Source organism: Lepus europaeus, chromosome 2 (genome assembly GCF_033115175.1).
Source record: "Lepus europaeus isolate LE1 chromosome 2, mLepTim1.pri, whole genome shotgun sequence".
Taxonomy (NCBI): domain Eukaryota; kingdom Metazoa; phylum Chordata; class Mammalia; order Lagomorpha; family Leporidae; genus Lepus; species Lepus europaeus.
This window is the reverse complement of record NC_084828.1, coordinates 148,151,412-148,171,363: the sequence shown is the minus strand read 5'-3', so window position 1 is coordinate 148,171,363 and position 19,952 is coordinate 148,151,412. Positions and strand designations below refer to the sequence as shown.

At 43.8% G+C, this 19,952-nt stretch overlaps 2 protein-coding genes across 2 annotated transcripts in view; one reads left to right on the top strand and one right to left on the bottom strand.

Annotated features, from left to right (window-relative positions):
* ACAD11 (acyl-CoA dehydrogenase family member 11) overlaps positions 1-19,952 on the bottom strand; it is a 98,152-nt gene that overhangs the window by 42,988 nt on the left and 35,212 nt on the right. The window contains exons 9-13 of the mRNA XM_062214657.1: positions 19,013-19,139; positions 13,343-13,420; positions 12,527-12,665; positions 9,535-9,642; positions 7,991-8,089 (exon numbers count right to left, since the gene is read on the bottom strand). Coding sequence (XP_062070641.1) covers positions 7,991-8,089; positions 9,535-9,642; positions 12,527-12,665; positions 13,343-13,420; positions 19,013-19,139 — 551 coding nt within the window. The remainder of the gene's footprint in view (positions 1-7,990; positions 8,090-9,534; positions 9,643-12,526; positions 12,666-13,342; positions 13,421-19,012; positions 19,140-19,952) is intronic.
* Positions 1,812-7,996, top strand: ACKR4 (atypical chemokine receptor 4). The gene is made up of 2 exons (XM_062214695.1): positions 1,812-2,030; positions 5,185-7,996. Exon 2 carries the CDS (start codon positions 5,194-5,196, stop codon positions 6,244-6,246), a length of 1,053 nt encoding a protein of 350 aa, XP_062070679.1. The 5' UTR covers positions 1,812-2,030; positions 5,185-5,193; the 3' UTR covers positions 6,247-7,996.

Sequence of the window (19,952 nt, the reverse complement as noted above, 5' to 3'; positions counted from 1 at the left end):
TACAGGCAGATCAAAGAGAAGATGTGATTGGCCATCATGGAGGCTGCATAGACCAATCATGCAGAGCATTAAAGGTAAGCCAAATGGAATAGTCATAGAAGGATAGTAGGATCTTTTTTAATAATTCAAAATAATTCTTGAGCACCTCTGATAAGCCAGGCACTATCCTAAGCCCTTGGGAGACATCAGTGAGCACAGCAAACAAATGATGATGTTTCTATTCTAATATGGGGTTGAGGATAATAGAGTGACATAAAAGTGATAAGCTACATTAGGACAAAACAAATGCTATGGAGGAGGTGGATTGGGTGTACAGCTGGGTGAGGAGTATTTTGAGCAGTTAGGGATTGCCTCGGGAGCAAGTGGAAATTGAGCAAAGTCTTGAAAAGATAAGAGAGTAAGCCTTGCAAGTATGGAAAGCACATCCCAGGCACACAGGAGAGCTGGCACAAAAGGCGTGAAGCAAGGAGGCAGATGCAGTGGAGAAGGGGTGAGAGATAAGGCCCGGAGGCAACCATTTAGTGGAGGACCTTCGATCACGCCCTTTGGCTGGGATTCCCAGACAACTGAAAAGAAGGGAAGGGGCAGATCAAAGAGTCCAGCCAGGGCTGACATAGCATTCAGAGCAGTGGTCAGAGAGATGCCTCCTGGGGAAGAGCTGTGCTGGGGTCTGCTCAGGATGCCAATGATGCTGCTCACTGAGCACTTGCACAACTGTGTTTCCATAGCCTGAAGTTGGCCACGATGGGGGTGTTCACACTACAGAAAATGCAAACGGTGCAAATCTAAGCACTTTTTCTCTCGGTAAACTAGCATAACCACACACAGCTACGTGGCAGAGTGGCAGGCTGGTGGGCATGGTGGTGCAGCAGCTTAAGCCATCACTTGTGACACCCACATCCCATTTCAGAATGCGAGCTCAAGTCTCAGCTGCTCCACTTCCAATCCAGCTCCCTGCTGACATGCTTGAGAAGCAACAGATGATGGCCCAGGTGCCTGAGTCCCTGCCACCCATGTGGGAGACCTGGATGGAGTTCCTGGCTCCCAACTTCAGCCTGGCCCAGTTCCAATTGTTGCAGGCCTCTGGGGAGTAAACTAGCAGATGGCAGACACCTCTCTCTCTTCTGTCTCACTCAGCTTTTCAAATAATTAAAACTTAAAAAAAAAAAAAGTGGTAGATAATGGAGAGCAGCTGGGTGTCCCAGATGCACTGGGGTCAGTAAGGAAACGCTACTGAGTGGTCTTCCTGCCAATCAACATGGAGGGAGACTAATGGCTTGGAGGAAATCAAACCAATCTGGGTCTGAAATAACGTGCAGGTGGAGAGACTGGTTTTGCATGAGAAAATAAATAAGGCAACTGCCATGCAAAGGAGGGGGAGAGTCTAGTCCAAACAGACCTGAGAGCCAAGTCTGCATGCCTTTCTCTCCTTTTGCTACACTGCATTTGTTTACAAGAAGGCAAGAGAGTTTCAAGCCTGGGGAAAGGCACACGCCAAGTCAGGGACAGAGGGGACAGTGAAGCAGGAGTCTCCTAGTTGAAGTGAACTTTAAATCTTGTAGCATAAAAATATTAATCCCTACTCATGCTTTCTCAGAATGTAGTCTTCGATAGCTTCATCTTCTGGGTTAACACAATCTTTGTTTCCTGTGGGGGTGGGGGCAGAATAGCTTCAACGAGGATCTCCTTGGCGACATTCGGGGCACTCCCTGCAGGTCCTGGTCAGCTGCTCGGATGCAGGCACTTTCCTGTTCCCTCCGCCAAGTGGAAACTTTGAAGAGTCTTTAGTTTTGGAAACAAGATGGGATGCTTCCAAATTCATGTCCTAGCCTAATGAAGAACTTGGATTTGCTTTCACAGGATGATTTCACTTTAAAAAAGGATCAAGTTATCACAATGTTAAATTGCAGGAAAGCCCTCTTGGAGGCAAGATAAAGGCGGCTGTGACACCAGAACAAAAGTAACCAGAGCTGGGGCAGTCACTGGATTTCACGCAGCACTGGACCACTGCTCCTTGTCCACTGAAACAGGTCAGTTCTTTCTTTTATCTCACTTGAATATGATGGTATTTTAAGGACCATAGACTGTATGTTTACTTATAGAGAGGGAGCTTTCGACTATAAAATTTAAATATGTGCATGTCCAAAAAAATGAGCTATTTGAAAACTGCTCTACACTTTCACCTTAAAATGAAAATCTGAAAACAGTAAGAAGTATTATTTTAAATTCCATTACATGGCTATACAACTTTGTAAGGAGAAAATATATTTTGCTATACTACTTTTTTCTGAAAATGCTGATTTTTTTTGTTCTTTTAAAAAAATGTGTTTCTGTGTGTCTGCCAGAAATATTATTATTGCAAACCATTTCCATTCCTGATCTTATTTACTCACATTTTTAGTCAGATTAATTCCTACTTAAAAAAATACTCTTCCTTAATATATTATTGGCCATATTCTTGTTTATCAGATTCAAGATTTCTGAAAGAAAGAGGAAGAACAAAGTCCATGTTGTGTTAATAATTAACACATAAGAAAATGAAGACCAGATTGCACCATTCCAGATAACCTTCATGATAAATACAGCCCTGTTAAGTTGTGGGCTCTTGGTCTTTGCCAAGAGAAAGCAGCTCTTCTCTGTGCCTTTTCCCCTACAGGCCCTCTTCATTCTGCTGCACTTCCCCAAGCGGGACTGCTTAGCAAGTCTAAGAATGGGATTTTGAGAATGAACCATACATTGGCACACGTTTTTGACAATAATATTTGTATTACCTATTCTATAAGGATGTTTGAGATTCTTTGAAAGACAAAAATAGTTTATTATTTTTCCCCCAAAGGACAAAAATACTCAACAAGAGATTAAAAGGCTAAAGAAAAGCAAAACCAAACTCAGCACTATAATGAAAACATTGAAAGTCATTATTACATACTTGTGAATTATTACATAGCTTGTGAATTCTGAGCAAGTGTTTCTGAGAACTACGGGGTGCTACAAGCCAACACAATCCAGTTACTGATGTTGAGACAGGAGATTTCTGGCATGCACGTCTATGTTCTGGAGTAACAGCTCATACCTTCTGGCAAAACTTTGAGCTTAACCGGTATTTCCTGAGCAGCTAGTGTGTGCCAGGCAGGCTGATAGAGCTCAGAGGGACAAGGCCGTCTGAGAAACATCTTTCCCATGGGACGGGGTCAATTCTGTAAGCCACAGGCAGAGACTGCTATAGGATCAGGAAGGTCTTTTGGGGAGGCAATATGCAAGCTAACTGAGTAACAACCAGCCCTTCAAGGGAAGGGCAGGAAACACTATGGCAGAGAAAGGAACACAAGAGGATGTTATAGTATGGTGCCTGCCAGCCGCCGTTGGCTAACCAACTGCTGGCTGTGCAGTAGGGCACAGGGGAGGCAGAGTGGAGGAGCTTTGGGTGGCACCATGCTAAGGAGCTGGGATTGCGTGTTTCAGGCCAAGCAGTGGGCCTTCCAGCTGAGGAGCTAAGCAGGTGAGTGACAGATGGCCAGAGACAGAACATCCTGGTCTTTGTGGTGTCTGGCAAGAGGTGGTAAGGAGGTGCAACAAGGGGAGGATGCCAGCTAGGAAGGCACGGCAGCAGCCAGGTGAGAAATGGGAGGGTCAGTGTGTGCAGGTGTGCAGTGTGTGCAGATGACAAGGAGACAGAAACAGGACCTACTGGGAAGGTGGAATCAGAACTTAGGGACTGACTGGAAATAGAGATGAAGATAAGAGAGAAGTCAAGAGCAGTGCTGGCTTACAGCGTAGCACTACAGGGATGAAAGTGCTATCAAATAATAGTTAGCACATGATAAGCAAGTAGTGCAGGCTTGGGAGGGAAGTCGGCTAAGGAGACCTTGTGTTATAAAAGCCAACCAGGGGCTGGCGCTGTGGCGCAGCTGGTAGAGCCATCGCCTGCAATGCCAGCAACCCATATGAGCACCAGTTGAAGTCCTGGCTGCTCCACTTCCGATCGAGCTCTCTGCTATGGCCTGGGAAAGCAGTGGAAGATGGCCCAAGTGCTTAGGACCCTGCACCCACAGGGGAGCCCCAGAAGAAGCTTCGGATCAGTGCTGCTCCAGCCATTGTGGCCATCTGGGGTGTGAACCAGCAGATGGAAAACCACTCTCTCTCTCTCTCTCTCTCTCTGCCTCTGCCTCTCTGTAACTCTGCCTTTCAAATAATTAATAAATAAATCTTAAAAAAAAAAGTCAACCAGGGACATTCAGTGTAGATGCTGAGATAAGGCACTTAACTAAATTTATAAATAAGTAATATAAAACCAAAGTAAATGTATTTGAAGTCATTTTTGTTTTTAAGTTTTTATAAATATGTCCCTATCAGAATCACTAATACTTATGTAAAAGTTATAACTTTTATTCCCTTTAGTTGAAATCTGACTAAATTTTCACATTTGAAATGCTATTGTTACAAGAGCAAAAGGCGAGGGTCTCATTCGAGCATTTCAGGACGGTGGGGTCAGGCTCACTCAGGCTGCAGCAAACCTGTTCCCTGGGGAAAAGACAAAGCCTGCTTTTTCTTTTTCTTGACAGGCAGAGTGAGAGAGAGAGAGAGAGAGAGAGAGAGAGAGAGAGAGAGAGAGAGAGAGAAACAGAGAGAAAGGACTTCCTTCTGTTGGTTCACCCCCCCAAGTAGTCGCTACGGCTGGCGCGCTGTGCCTATCCGAAGCCAGGAGCCAGGTGCTTCTCCTGGTCTCCCATGGAGTGCAGGGCCCAAACACTTGGGCCATCCTCCACTGCACTCCCGGGCCACAGCAGAGAGCTGGACTGAAAGAGGAGCAACTGGGACAGAATCTGGCGCCCCGACCGGGACTAGAACCCGGGGTGCCGGCGCCACAGGTGGAGGATTAGCCTAGTGAGCCCCGGCGCCGCCAAAGCCTGCTTTTTTTTTTTTAACTTTTATTTAATGAATATAAATTTTCAAAGTACAGCTTATGGATTACAATGGCTTCCCCCCCCATAATTTCCCTCCCACCCGCAACCCTCCCCTTTCCCACTCCCTCTCCCCTTCTGTTCACATCAAGATTCATTTTCAATTCTCTTTATATAAAGAAGATCAGTTTAGCATATATTAAATAAAGATTTCAACAGTTTCAAAGCCTGCTTTTTATAAAGCAACATTCAGGCGAGTGTTTCACTTCTCTTTGCTACTTAGGTGGGAGCCATGGCGCTGGAGCAGAACCAGTCAACAGATTACTACTACGAGGAGAATGAGCTGAATGGCACGCACGACTATAGCCTGTACGAAGCCATCTGCATAAAGGAAGAGGTGAGACAGTTTGCAAAAGTTTTCCTCCCTGTCTTCTTCACCATCACTTTCATCACTGGACTTGCCGGCAACTCCACCGTAGTGGCCATCTACGCCTATTACAAGAAACAGCGCACCAAAACCGATGTGTACATCTTGAACTTGGCCGTGGCTGATTTACTCCTGCTGTTCACCCTGCCTTTCTGGGCAGTCAATGCAGTTCACGGGTGGGTTCTAGGGAAAGTGATGTGCAAGGTGACGTCAGCCTTGTACACAGTCAACTTTGTCTCTGGAATGCAGTTCCTGGCTTGTATCAGCATCGACAGATATTGGGCAGTAACCAAAGCCCCCGGCCCGGTTGGGGCGGGAAGGCCGTGCTGGCTCATCTGTCTCTGCGTCTGGCTGGCCGCCACCTTGCTGAGCGCCCCCCAGCTGGTGTTTTACACGGTCAATGACAATGCCCGCTGCATCCCCATCTTTCCCCACCAGCTGGGAACCTCGGTGAAAGCATCCATCCAGATGCTGGAGATCTGCATCGGGTTCGTGATACCCTTTCTCATCATGGGGGTGTGTTACTTCATTACGGCAAGAACGCTCATCAAGACGCCAAACATTAAGAAATCCCGACCCCTCAAAGTTGTGCTCGCGGTGGTTCTAGTTTTCATCGTTACGCAGCTGCCTTACAACGTCGTCAAGTTCTGCCAAGCCGTGGACATCATCTACTCCCTGATCACCGACTGCGACGCCAGCAAGCGCCTGGACGTCGCCATCCAGGTCACCGAGAGCATCGCGCTCTTCCACAGCTGCCTCAACCCCATCCTCTACGTCTTCATGGGCGCCTCTTTTAAAAACTACATCATGAAAGTGGCCAAGAAATACGGGTCCTGGAGAAGACAGCGACAAAACGCAGAGGAGATTCCTTTCGACTCCGAGGGCCCTACAGAGCCGACCAGTACCTTCAGCATTTGAATATTCAGCGGCCCTGCCTCTGCCTGGACACGCACGAGTGATGCTCACACATCTGCGCTGTTCTGAGAATCAGACTCCGTGGTTGCTACTTATAACCAGAAAGGGGCTGGGGGAGGGGCCGGGCGCGAGCCAAGAAGAGGAAAGGGGCGTGAAAATCAACACTAGCGACACAGGCAAACAGCAGTAAGGGACAGCAATAAATAAAAACGCCTGCCATAAAGAGGAAGATCCCGTGGTGACGCATAGTTCCGTGTCTGATGGCAGTAGTGCTTACACAAATCTACACATGTGATAACATGACAGAACTACACACAGACACAGACGTTGTAGCAAGTTCAACTTCCTGGTTTTGGTAATTAACCTATAATCACGTAAGATGAGAACTATAGGGAGAAACTGGGTGGAGGTTACCTGGGACCACGCTATACTTTCTTTAGAGGTTGCTATAAATTTATAATAATTCCAAAATAAAGGGAGTTTTTCAAAATAAAAAAAGCCCTCTCTGCTATAAGTTAGATCATCTAAAATGGATTAATGAAGATGCTTATGTTAAGAGGTATCTGTAACTATTTTTAGTTTTAATGTGAGAATGATCTCCCTGCATAATTTTAATTCTTGAATAATTATGCAGTAAAACTACTGCATAATTTGTATTTCTTAATTTGCAAGTAATTTTTATAAAATCCCAGAAAGAATAGCAATTAATGACAACAAAAAAGTTCATAAGATTTTCTGGCCCTTTTGTTTCATCCCTGGTAAGTTTCAAGACATATAATTTGCTTCCATGATGTCAATTTATTTTTAGAATAAGGGGTTATGCTGGTAAATGTTAGATTTCTCCTGTATGACTTAGAAGCAGCCCTCAGAGGACCATATTAATCTATGGTACAATTTTTGTAACTCCTTAAAGAACTCATCTATTTGTTACTACATCACTGAGAGTTAACTAAAAATGTATTATCCTATATATAAAGTTTCCTATTTTTCAAACACTGCATTTTTAGAAATTCTTATTTTATTTTATTTGAAAGGCAAAAAAGACAGAGACACACACACACATACACACAGAGAGCAATCTTCCAGCCACTGGTTCACTCTCCAAATGCCTATGAACAGCCACAGCTTGGTCCAGGTCAAAGCCAGGAACACAGAACTCAATCCAGGTCTTCCATGTGGGAGGCAGGGAACAAACTACTTGAGCTTTCCCTTGCTGACCCTCAGGGTGAGCATCAACAGGAAACTGGATCAGAAGCAGAAGGGCTGGGACTCAAACCAGCCACCCTTCCATGGGGTCTGGATGTCTCATACCGTGTCTTAACCACTGTGCCAAATGCTCACCCTGAAACACTGTATTTGTAAGCAGTGAAAACAGAAGCCACAATCAGTTATTTTTAATAACACATGTTAAACATGTAAGATGCCTCATTAAAACTAAACTTTGAAATTATATAAGTCAAAAGTAGCACATGCTAAGCATTTCACCTCTCCAAACATGAAAAAGAAAAAGACATATTTTCTGCTTTTAAAAATCAACATCACCTAATTAAGACATCACCAAATCAGGTAATGTTAAAATTACTTTTCCTTTGATCTACTCTTTCTAAATTTTGAAGATGATCTCAAGGGCAGAATTTAAAGAATTATGATCATAAAATTAACAACTACGTATCATAACATTATTCTTGCATAGTATCTAGCAACAAGATCTATCTGTTGAGCGAAAAAATTGTTTTGGAAAACTCACCACTACTCCACCATTTCTTGCCGTTAATTATATAGCTATCACCATCTGGTTCAATGCTGCATTCAATATTCGTGGCATCACTGGAGGCTACATCCGGCTCTATAAATAAACAAAGGCTGAATTTACAGGCTGGCCAATAGCATCAGTTAGCAAAAGAGAATTAGCAAAGTGAATGTAAACTCTTGAGGACTGAATCCTCCTTGGCTTTTACATTTTCCTATCCTTCCCCCATTCTGCCCTGGTCCTCCCATAACCTATACATGGCAAGTATTCAGTAAATACACATTGGGAGAATGAATGAATGAATGAATGAAGTAGATGAGACACCGTGCTCAGTCTTCTGAACTGTTTTCTTGGCTTCTCATTGATGTATGGCTTGGGATACATCTACCTCAGTCCTTTCTCCAGTCACCAGAGGTAGATTAAAATACTGTTTCTACTTCCCACAAGGAAAATCTGTACTAAGTCTTGGCACACCCTATTTCCTCACCTCATAATTTACTTACTATCTTAAGCAATATCTATCTTACAAATCCCATCAAGAAAACTTTGACCAATTTATATGCATTGCCTTCCTTGAAGTCTGCTCAAATTTAAGGTCTCCAGAAAGTTTTCTCTGGGACCCCTTTAAAGAAACTGTTTCTTGTGTGGAATTTCAGAACCCGCTCGCTCCATCACAGGAACCTGCACTGGTTAACATGCCACTCTTTTAAAGGAGCCCTGCAGGGAAGCCAAGGATTCTGTTCCTAAAACGTGAGATGGTTTTCTTGACAAAGGAGGGTTCTGTACTCTACTTATTTTGTAACCCACAATGCGTGCTCTGTAACACATCATCCTGTTGGTATTCAATAAATGCCTCTTGCTGATTTAAATGAAGATTAGCTTTGTTATTATAAATGTACACATATAATAGAAAACAACAAAACAGGGCATTATTGAAAAACCCTTTAAAATTATGGCCAAAGGAAATCCAGTTTAATTCTAAGCTCAGTCATGAAGGAGTAACATTGGCTTCCGAAGAGCTCTTACTTCAGTGTTTCCTGTGCTCAAGAGGTACCAAACCCATCTTTATTAGCACGTCCCTAGTTCTGTTTTCCCACAGGATTATAATTTGAGCCATATGTCTAGCACTGCTGAAAGCTCTGTTTTTCCTGGGTTTATGGAAAAGTTGAATATTTGGTAAATACTGATACAAAATTACCACAAAGATGAATATTTGATACATAAGGGCAAAGATGATCTTAACTATTCATAGATGGGAATTTTAAAAATGCAAATAAAAAGACTAAGAAACCAGGCTTACTCAGCCCCTGAAGCTAAAGCAAAACACCAGAACAGCATCTGGTGTCCTCTCAAAGGGGATGACCATTCTGCAAATTTTCAAATCCCAAACTTTAAAACCAGGCTCAAAACAAACATGTTTCCATATCCAGCCACGGGCAAGCCTGAAGGGCACTCAGAGCCGCATACCACATTTCTGCAGCTTATCTACAGTACCCCCAGATGGTTGCCGATGCCAGGAGCAGAGGGTGGTGGGCCTTTACCTGTCATGCAGAAGGCAGAGACGATGGTCCCTTGAAGGAGAGGTTCCAGCCACTGCCGCTTCTGCTCCTCACTCCCATAGAGGTGCAGCACCTCCATGTTCCCCGTATCTACACAGAAGAAGCATGGTGTGCACATAAATATTTACCAGCAAGGAACCCACACATTTATGCACACAACATGGGCTGCATCTTCGTAAAGCAAGTGTTTGCTGACATATTCTGAGAAATACAGAACATACTTTATGATGACGATACGGCATCCAGTGCATGTCCATTCAACTTGTCCTGAATCACAGACTCCAGCCTGTTCATCCCGACGAAGCCTGGCTCACAGGGGGCTGAATTCACTCACCTAAACTTGCCTGCCATACCACAAATACCGGGTGTCCTGCTTAGAGTGGCCACAATGCTCTTGAAGAACAGACATCACATGTCCCCCAGGGGCCCCAGCCCTCTGGTCTTTCTGCTGCTCTGCTTCCTTACTTCTACAGCTTTGTTTGGAACAGGCCTTCTCTCCAGTGCAATCCTGTCACTCACAGTTCCTGCTATGAGCAAGCTCCTCTGTGTAGAATCTCCCATTACCACCACAGAAACAACCCCTCCTCTGTTCTCATGTCAGTTACAGTCTTCTGACCCTAGCATCGGGCTGTACTTTTGTGTACCCCATAGTACCTGAAAAAGTAGTAGATCCTCTCTCAGGAACCTAAAGATACAATTCCTGCCCTGGACAGAATATCCAGCCCCTTTCCAAACCTGGGAAGGTGTGGATTAGTATTGGATACATTGTGGTGTCTAACCTCAGCTAGAAAGAATGTATTGTGCCTGCTATGGAGCAAAATGCTCCAAATGTCTTTCTCTGAAATATGCTCCCCTTCTTACAAAAAAGATTTATTTCTATATTTTACTTGAAAGATAGAAAGGGACAGAGAGAGACAGAGAAAGAGAGAGAGAGAGAGAGAGAGAATCTTCCATTCACTGGTTCACTCCTCAAATGCCTACAACAGCCAGGACTGGGCCAGGCTGAAACTAGGAACCTGGAACTCCTCCCACATGGGTGGCAGGGACCCAATTACTTGAGCCATCATCTGCTGCCTCCCAGGCTGTGCATTAGCAGGAACCTGAAACCAGGAGCACAGTTGGGACTCAGACCTAGGAACTCCAATACCGGATGCTGGCATCCTAAGTGGCTATGTCTAATGCCCACCCCCAGAATTTTTCAATATTGCTTCTAAACAATGACTTCAAGGATAGGTAGTGAAATGCCTATGAAATTTAAGCTAAGTCTAAGTTGGGTCTTTCAGGATATGTTTGTACTCTGTTCAGACACTTGAAATGCACAAAATTCCTAGTAGATTAACACAAGCTTAACATTCAGTTTGAGGGAGAAAAGAAGCCCTAATTTATAACTTGTAAAGCTTTTTGTTTGTTTTCTTCAGTTGTCTTCAATTCAGTTGTTATAGTTAAGATAAATATTGAGTAAAAAAATTCCAAAAGTTATTCATTTGTTCTGAGAATTCAGTAAAGTTATCATTTGTGCATTTATGGGAAAACATGCTCAGATAAATTATTTCTGCAAAAAAGTTTTTCCCATTTAAAAAATCACCCCCAAAGCCCCCACATTTTCCAGTAATAGTTTTTGGATTAAAGCTGCTATTTTCAACATTCTAACATACAATACTGTATGACTTATCGAAGAGCACATGGAAAAAACCTCATACATTGGAAGACTACATATGTTTCCCATTAGCTTTTGTAACTACAGTATTTGGGAGGTGATTTGGATAGAGAAAGTGGAAATTCATCTTTATACTTAGAATCCTCCCAAAGTGTTTATTCCGCATCACTGACATTCCATTTTATCTGCTTTGGAAGTTCTGGGAAACACTACGCCCAAGGCCATCATGAAGATATCTCCACCACGAAGAGAAAACACCCAGCTTTCAACTTCCTTCCCACACGGGTCACTTGCTTGGGAGAGTTGCTAATCACCGCCTTAGTCAAGAAAAACACATTCTGTTTCCAAATTTTAAATGTCAATAATATTGTGATATCATTGAGGCAGTACAGCTACAGACAGCTGAAATTTTAATGCTGGAAAAAACATCCCTGATCATTCAATAAAATGTTGAGTTCACAGGTCAAAGGGAAAACAGTAGCAAAGCTGCACCTGCAAGGATAGCATTCAGTGGAATTGCTTTTCGTAGTATGAGCCACTAGTTATCACGAAATCCATCAATTGAATATAGATAGCATTCCCTAAAACAGAATAAATAGAATGTGATAGCTCAGACTCTGGAAAATATCTGAATGCACAGCAGGTAGGCAAGGAAAATTTCTTGAAACTTTGTCCTAGTCATATATGGGTCTACCAGTATACTTGTCCATCCCTCTATGAACACACATACATACCGCATATTCGGTCATAGTAGAAAATATCTTCCCAAATCAAAAAGCTTCTAACCTAAAACACCACCAGTTCAGTTTCCTTCCCACAAAATAAGTACTATCTATGTATCAACAGTAACTGAAGGGGCCAGCACCATGGCTCACTTGTTTAATCCTCTGCCTGTGGTGCCGGCATCCCGTATGGGCACCGGGTTCTAGTCCTGGTTGCTGCTTTTCCAGTCCAGCTCTCTGCTGTGGCCTGGGAGGGCAGTGGAGGATGGCCCAAGTGCTTGGGCGCCTGCACCCCATGGGAGACCAGGAAGAAGCACCTGGCTCCTGGCTTTGGATCGGCATAGCTCCGGCCGTTGCGACCATTTTGGGGGGTGAACCAACAGAAGGAAGACCTTTCTGTCTCTCTCTCTCTCTCTCTCTCTCTCTCTCATTGTCTAACTCTATCTGTCAAATTAAAAAAAAAAACAGCAACTGAAAAGAATAGCCAAATTTATCAATCTACTTTGTGTAGAAAAACTTCCTGGTAATAAAACAGAGAAATTTTAAAACTGCTTAAACTATCAGAGCAGCTTCTGTTTGGAGTTGATGTAGTTACCTGGTGCTTGGCAGTTGAAGACATCTGGAGCAAAAAAGCATTTTCCTGTTTCTTCAGCAATCAAGGCATAGTCCACCTGGCTGAGACCGCTGACGGCTGGCAAAAACAAGTTCCAGAGGCCCTCTGCTTTGGCCATTTCCTGTCAGGGTGACCAACATGCCAGAGTGATCAGTTAACCACGAGCCAAAGTAGCTCATTTTGAAAAGATATTGGCATTGATGTCTTTTGAACTTTAAAACCACTTATGGAGTTACACATTTCATTGTGGCCTGCAGTGTTCCAGCCAAATGGTTACTAACTCATGGATCAACAATTTCTTCACTGTTGAGTGCCTTTTCCTCTAAGGTTCCTTAGATTTGGCTGAAAAAACTGAATTTGGTTACTTGAAAACTTATTAAATCACAAGAGTTAAAAATCTCCCACATTTGAGCAGATTTTTGCCAAGTATAAATACTGTGTCAGACATTTCAATTTCTTACATGTGTTTCTGTGAAGATTTGAAAGCATGGAATTTGAATGAAGCCCTTGTGGGACAAATGCCCTGCCTTGACTTCAGTTTCAATTTAGTGACAGGTGATAATGAGTGGTTCTGATCTTGGGTTTTTCTTTGAACAGCTGTAAGGGGCTGTCTTCATCACACACCATTTACAGAACACTATGTATCCTAATTTGTGTATTATCAACTCTATTTTTAACCGTCCTTTAATAAAATTTCTACTGATATATTGAAGCTCTACTAATATAACCATCACAACAAACTAAGGTCTCAAAAAACACTTGCATAGGATTTTTTTTCATATTAATTTTTTTCCTTACCTTGAGTTTTTCAATCACTGAAGGCTGTCTCCACTTATCTATCACATTTTCATTGTTAGCATAGTACTCAATCACCTCCTTAAAGTAATAAGAGAAAAAGAAATATTAGTTAAGCTTAATTCAAAATTTAAAAAAGTCAAATTGCTAATATTCAACATAAATGTTTTCAGCTGCTATAAAGTCAGTAATATGTATTTTTCAAGTCAGTCACAGATTCATACATTCTAAGGGCTTGCTGGTTACAAAATTATATTGCCTCAACATTAGATGGTAGGCTTCCAAACCCTATACCAAGAGTTGAGTGTTCCATTTCCAGCAATAGGGCACGCTAGATGGTATTAGACATGTCTCAAACACCTCAGAAATGCTAGGTTGGGGGCTGGCATCGTGGTGCAGTAGGTTAAAGCTGCCACTTGTAACACGGGCATCCCATACTTGAACCCTCATTTGAGTCCTGGCTGCTCTGCTTCTGATTCAGCTTCCTGACAATAAACCTCAGAAATCAGCAGAAGACGGCCCATGTGCTTGGGGTCTTGCCAGCCACCTGGGAGACCTGGATAGAGATCTAGGCTCCTGGCTCCCACCTGGCCCAGTCCAGCTTGTTTCAGCCATTTGGGGAGTGAATCAGTGGATGCAAGATTCTTTCTCACTCTCTTTCTTTCTCTCTCTCCATCTCCCTCCCTCCCTCTCTCTCTACCACTTTACTTTTCAAATAAATAAATCTTTTTTTTTAAAAAAAAAAGCTAGGTAAAATTTACAACTAATTTAAAAATATATTTAATATATAAAATATATTTAATAATGCACACCTTAAATTAAAAATAAGGAAATTTCTCAAAGGCCAAGGGAAAAAAATTCCAACTCGTCAGGTATGAGTGAGCATTGGAGCCAAGTGTGCCTGGGGGATGTGAGCTGATCTAGGTGAGCATTGGCCCCAAGGTTTAAGGGGCCACATTGGCAGACATCAGGAGAGACAGAGCCAAGCGCCCAAACATGGCAAGAGAGGGGTCAGAGATCACCTCCTTCCTCCACAAAAGCCAAGATGGGTAAAACCTACATAGAAAACAAAACGAAGGCGCCCACCCACAGAGGATACAGACCAGGAGGATACAGACCAGGAGGATACAGGCACATAGCCAGGTCTTCATTCAGGGTGAAACAGAAGAATGAGACTTTTTAAACCTAAAGCATGCTTTCACCCATGTCTGGGATCTGAATTTGCAGAGCTGTGGGGCCCTAAAATGTCAGTCCAAAATTCGGTTCACAATGTTCCTGGCAGGGCCTACAAGTACCTGGCAGAGAGCTTTAAACTGAAGTACAAAGAAGAATGATGAGTATGAAAAGTATGATGAAAAATGATGCAAATTTGAAAAGCAACTGAATGCAACTTGTAGACAAGAAAACCATCATAATTAAACTCAAAAAGCCTCCATAGCAGTGGTTATCACGCTTTGGTGAGGCAGCAGTACCACTTGGTGAAGACACAGTGGCACAGGATCTGCCCCCCTCCAATGAGCCCGTCTTCTGTGCCTAGGCAACTGGGACACACTCTGAGATTTGAGAACCGCTGTTTTGGGGATGGTTTAAAAGGTAGATTAGCTACAGCTGGAAACAATAACAATCAACTGAAGAATGATCTGAAGAAATTCGCTGGGATAAAGTACAGACATTCAAAAGAAGGGAAGTAGGAGTGGTCCCGGCATGAGGGATTTAGAGAGAAGTTCCTCTGCGAGTCCAGGTGGAGCCCCAGACGACCAGAAGCAGGAGAGAGGCAATATTGGGGAACACTACTCTAAGAAGTTTTCAGAACTGATAAAAGGCACCCAGCTGTAAATCCAGAACGTCCAACAAAGCCAGAGCACAGTAAAAGTGCAGAACATCAAAGAGAAAGAACAATTCTTACCAGGAGAACAGAGAGGAGGGAAAAAGAAAGATTTTTGATAATCAACTAAGATCAAACGCTGACTTCCCACAGCAACAAATGAAACAAGCAAACAAAGAAAATCAGTGGAATAAAATCTTTAATTGCTAAAATAACTGTTAACCTATAATTCTATATCCAATAAAACTATCTTGCAAGAATTAGGGTAAGAGGCAGGCGATTTGGCACAGCAGGTTAAGCCTCATCCCATGTTGGATTGCCTGGTTCGAGTCCTGGCTACTCTGCACTTCTGATCCAGCTTCTGGCTAATGAGCCTGGGAGGCAGTAGATGAAGGCTCAAGCACTTGGGTTCCTGCCATCCACATAGGAGATCTGGATGAGTTCCTGGCTCCTGACTTAGGCCTGGCTCAGCCCTGACTGTTGTGAGCATTTAGGGAGTGAACCATTGGGTGGAAGATTCTCGCTCCCCTCTTCCCTTTCCTCACTCCCCTTTCATCTACTCTTTCTCTCTCTCCTCCTCCACTCCCCCATAATTCTGCCTTTCAGATAAATTAATAAATATTTTTTAAAAAAAAAGAGTAAGTTGGGGGGGTGCTTGGCATAGTGGTTAAGACACTGCTTAGGATCCCCATACCCCATGGAGTTCCAGTTCCACTTCTGATTCTAGCTTTCTGCTAATATGGACCATGGAAGGTAGCAGGTGATTGCCCAAATAGTTGTCCCTGCCACCCATGTAGGAGACCAGGATTGAGTTCCAGGCTCCTGGCTTCAGTCTGGCTCAGATCCAGCTATTGCAGGCATTCAGGGAATGAATAGTGAATGAAAGATCTCTCTCTCTCTTTCAAATAAAATCTTGCAGTTTTCCCTGAAATGCCATATGCACTTAAGAGTGAAAGAGCAAACCTGCTTGGTTTCCTGTGCCAATGCTGGCCTGTGCTCTGTGTGGGGGTTGCAAGCCTAGCACCTAAACAGCTAGGCTTCGTTTTAGGGTGGCAGAGACCAACCCACAACCCACAACCCACCCGCCAATTCTTCAGCCCAGTGTCCTGATTTCCCTTCCTCTCATTCTTGCTGTCCACACCAGCCAGTCACAGGGACTGCACTGTGTAAACGGTTACCATCCAGGCTACAGCCTTCTGTATCAAAATTCTTTTGTGCTATGGCTTCCTTTGTCATGGTTTATTCTGTTCTTCTTTCCAAATCTAATTTCCAAGCTGTTCTCAAAGCCTTTTGTCCCCTGTGTGTCCCCTCCTGTTTTCCTGCTTTAACTAATGTATTCTATTTCTTAACAATTTTTTGTTAATTCAATGGGATTTTATTTGAGAAGGAGAGGGAAATGTTGAATTCATGCCACCACCTTAAACTAAAAGTATTGCATTACCTTTTTCACATCCAAAGTTCAGAGTCAAAATTGAATACATTAACCAGAGCAGAAATTATTCACTGATATATTCATCTTTGAGCACATAGAAGTTTGCCTATTTCGAAAGAGTTTCAAAATCCCGTCAGTTGTAGACAAAATGGATGGATCTGGAGTTCACTGTGTTAAGTAAAATAAGCCAGACACAGCAAGACAAATACTGTAGGTTCTCTCTCATGCACACAAGACTCAAAAGTTTGCCTGGGATTAGAGCCGTGATTGACTGACTGGGAGGCTGGATAACAGGCACCAAAACACAGACAGGAGGAGCAAGTTCCCGTTGCACAGTCCAGTGAGGTGACTCTAGTTCACAGCAGCCTATTGTGTATTTGATGAAGTAAAAGAAGAAAGGAGGAACAGAAAGAATACACAAGGCAATGGAAATACTCTACCTAATTTGATGGGTATACTGTATAGATATATTGAAGTATCATGTTGTAACTCATAAACACATACTCAAAAATGAATTTAATCTTTCAGTTCAATTCTAAAAAGAAACTTACTCTACTCTGTGAGCAAAGTTCATCTCAAGTCAGATACTTACTAAAAAGATTGATATCACTCAAGCAACAACACTGACTGCCCTACAAACACCTCTGGCCTTGGAACATTTTTCCTGAAAGGATTTGGCCTTTTCTAGTTCCCTATTTGATTTTTTGATTTTTTTTTTTTTTTTTTTTTTTGTCAGGCAGAGTTAGACAGTGAGCAAGAGAGAGAGAGAGAGAAAGGTCTTCCTTTTTCCGTTGGTTCACCTCCCAAATGGCTGCCATGGCCAGCATGCTGCACCGATCTGAAGCCAGGAGCCAGGTGCCTTCCCCCCGACCCTGGGTCTCCCATGCGGGTGCAGGACCCAAGCACTTGGGCCATCCTCCACTGCCTTCCCGGGCCACAGCAGAGAGCTGGACTGGAAGAGGAGCAACCGGGACAAAATCCAGCGCCCCAACCGGGTCTAGAATCCGGTGTGCCGATACCGCAAGCAGAGGACTAGCCAAGTGAGCCGTGGCGCCGGCCTCCCTATTTGATTTTGCCAATCCAGCTCTAGGCCTCTCAGAATGGGAATCTGTCCATCCAGCCTTACCCACTCACCTGGCAGATGGAGGCAGGGGCCACACAAGACCACCCACCACAGAACCACCTAATTTGTGGCAGGGATTTCTTAGAAGCAAGCCCCTATGAGTTCTAAACCAGTGTTCGACCCACACACATGCCTTGATCCAACTCCCTTACATATTGCATGAGTGCTTGTATCTTTTCTTCACAGATCTAGTCTCTCTTATTTAATGTCTCTCTTCCCTGCTAAAATGCAAGCTCTATGGAGCATGCCATGGTTTGAGTTTATCCCCCATAGGTTTGTGTGTTGGAGCCTTAGCCCTTGATGTGGGGGTACTGACGAGGTGTACTTTTCAGAAGCAGAGCCTAGTGAGGTGATTGGGTTATTGGGGCGCTGCCTTCTGAAGGAACTAGTGTAGTTCTCATGGAACCATGGTTAATTCTCAGGAGCAGGTTGTTATACAACAGCAAGGCTGGCCCTTCCCTGCTCCCTGGCTTCCTGTCTCACCATGCAATCGTTCCCTCTTGCATTTACTCATACCCTGGTGTCATCTTCCACATTGTAACAGCCAAGAGGCTCTTCACCAGAGGCCAAACTGAAGGTGGAGCCCCCACGCTGGGACTTCCAGTCTCCTAAACTGTAAGCTAAATAAACCTCTTCTTTCAACTATCCAGACTCGGGAATAGTCACGGCAGATGGACTAAGCCCTGTCTCCCTTGTTCTTTCTTCTACATCCAATGGTTCACCACGTGCCTAATCCATCATTAGCTACCCAGGAATTATTTGTTAACTGAATGGAAGAATGTGGCACATTGCCTCTCCATGCTCAGGCAACTTACTGAAACTTAGCAGCTTGAAATAGTAGCTTATGGAGGAAGAGGAGTTATGTTATTTGTGAAGAGCTTGAAATGATATGTAAAATTTGGGATATGTCCATCTTGTATTGGGTTTAGTTCTCATTAAATTCTCTAAGGGGTCATTATTATTTAAAAAAAAAAAAAACCTGAAATTCAATGCTTTAGAAAATGTGCCCAAAATAGTATTTTACTCCAGATATTCAAGTTCCCAACACCACAAGCCATTAATTCCTTTGGGTTTTATTTAAATTCCACAGACTTATCTGTGCATTCTTTTGGCATATTTTAGAAGCTTGAAATTCTGCTGTCTCAGATTCTGTTGCAGCTCTATGCTTAGGGGGAGAGGGGGGATCTGGGTCAGGATTGACTGCAGAGAAAATGACTGTATTTGTCCCACAAGCAGAGGTAACAGAAGTGTCCATCAACAGCCCCCCAGTGCAAATGCAGCATCACGACCCACCTTTTCAGCTGGAAAGACGTGCTCCTTCATGAACTGCTTCACCCTACCAAGAACCTCCTGGCCTTTCCTAGTTTGTGCAAACAACTGCCCAGTGGTGTCAATCTGTGGTGGTGTGGTACTGAAAGTTCTGTAAAAAGAGAGGAAAAGAAAGTTACAAAGAGGGCAGACATTTAGCCTATTGGTCAAGATGCCTGCATTCCGGCACCGGGACTCACTAGGCTAATCCTCCACCTGTGGCGCCGGCACCCCAGGTTCTAGTTCCGGTCGGGGCGCCGGATTCTGTCCCAGTTGCTCCTCTTCCAGTCCAGTTCTCTGCTGTGGCCCGGGAGGGCAGTGGAGGATGGCCCAGGTCCTTGGGCCCTGCACCCCATGGGAGACCAGGAGAAGCACCTGGCTCCTGGCTTTGCGCCGGCCGTAGCATGCCACCGGAGAGGCCATGGTGGGGTGAACCAACGGAAAAAGGAAGACCTTTCTCTCTGTCTGTCTCTCTCTCACTGTCCACTCTGCCTGACAAAAAAAAAAAAAAAAAAAAAAGATGCCTGCATTCCATCGTTTCATATCAAAGTGCCCTGGTTTGATACCTGGCTGTGGCTCCTGACTCTAGCTTCTTGCTAATGGACACTTTGGGAAGCAGCAGTTATAGCTCAAGTAATGTAGTCTCTGCCACCCATGTAGATGACTTGATTTGAGTTCCTAGCTCCCAGCTCCCAGCTGTGGCTTGGCTGATTCCCAGATGTTGTAGGAACTTAGAGAGTGAATCAGGGAATAGGAGCTCTCAGTGTGTCTCTTATCTATCTGTCTCTATCTCTCAAATAAATAAATAATTAGGAAGATGTGGCTGGCATTGTGTCATAGTACGTTGAGCCTCCACCTGCGAGGCTGGCATCGTATGTGGGTGGAGGTTCACATCCTGGCCACTCCACTTCCAATCTAGTTCCCT

Coding starts and splice junctions, on each gene's coding strand:
- ACKR4 (XM_062214695.1), top strand. CDS start 5,194: ATGGCGCTGGAGCAGAACCAGTCAACAGATTACTACTACGAGGAGAAT.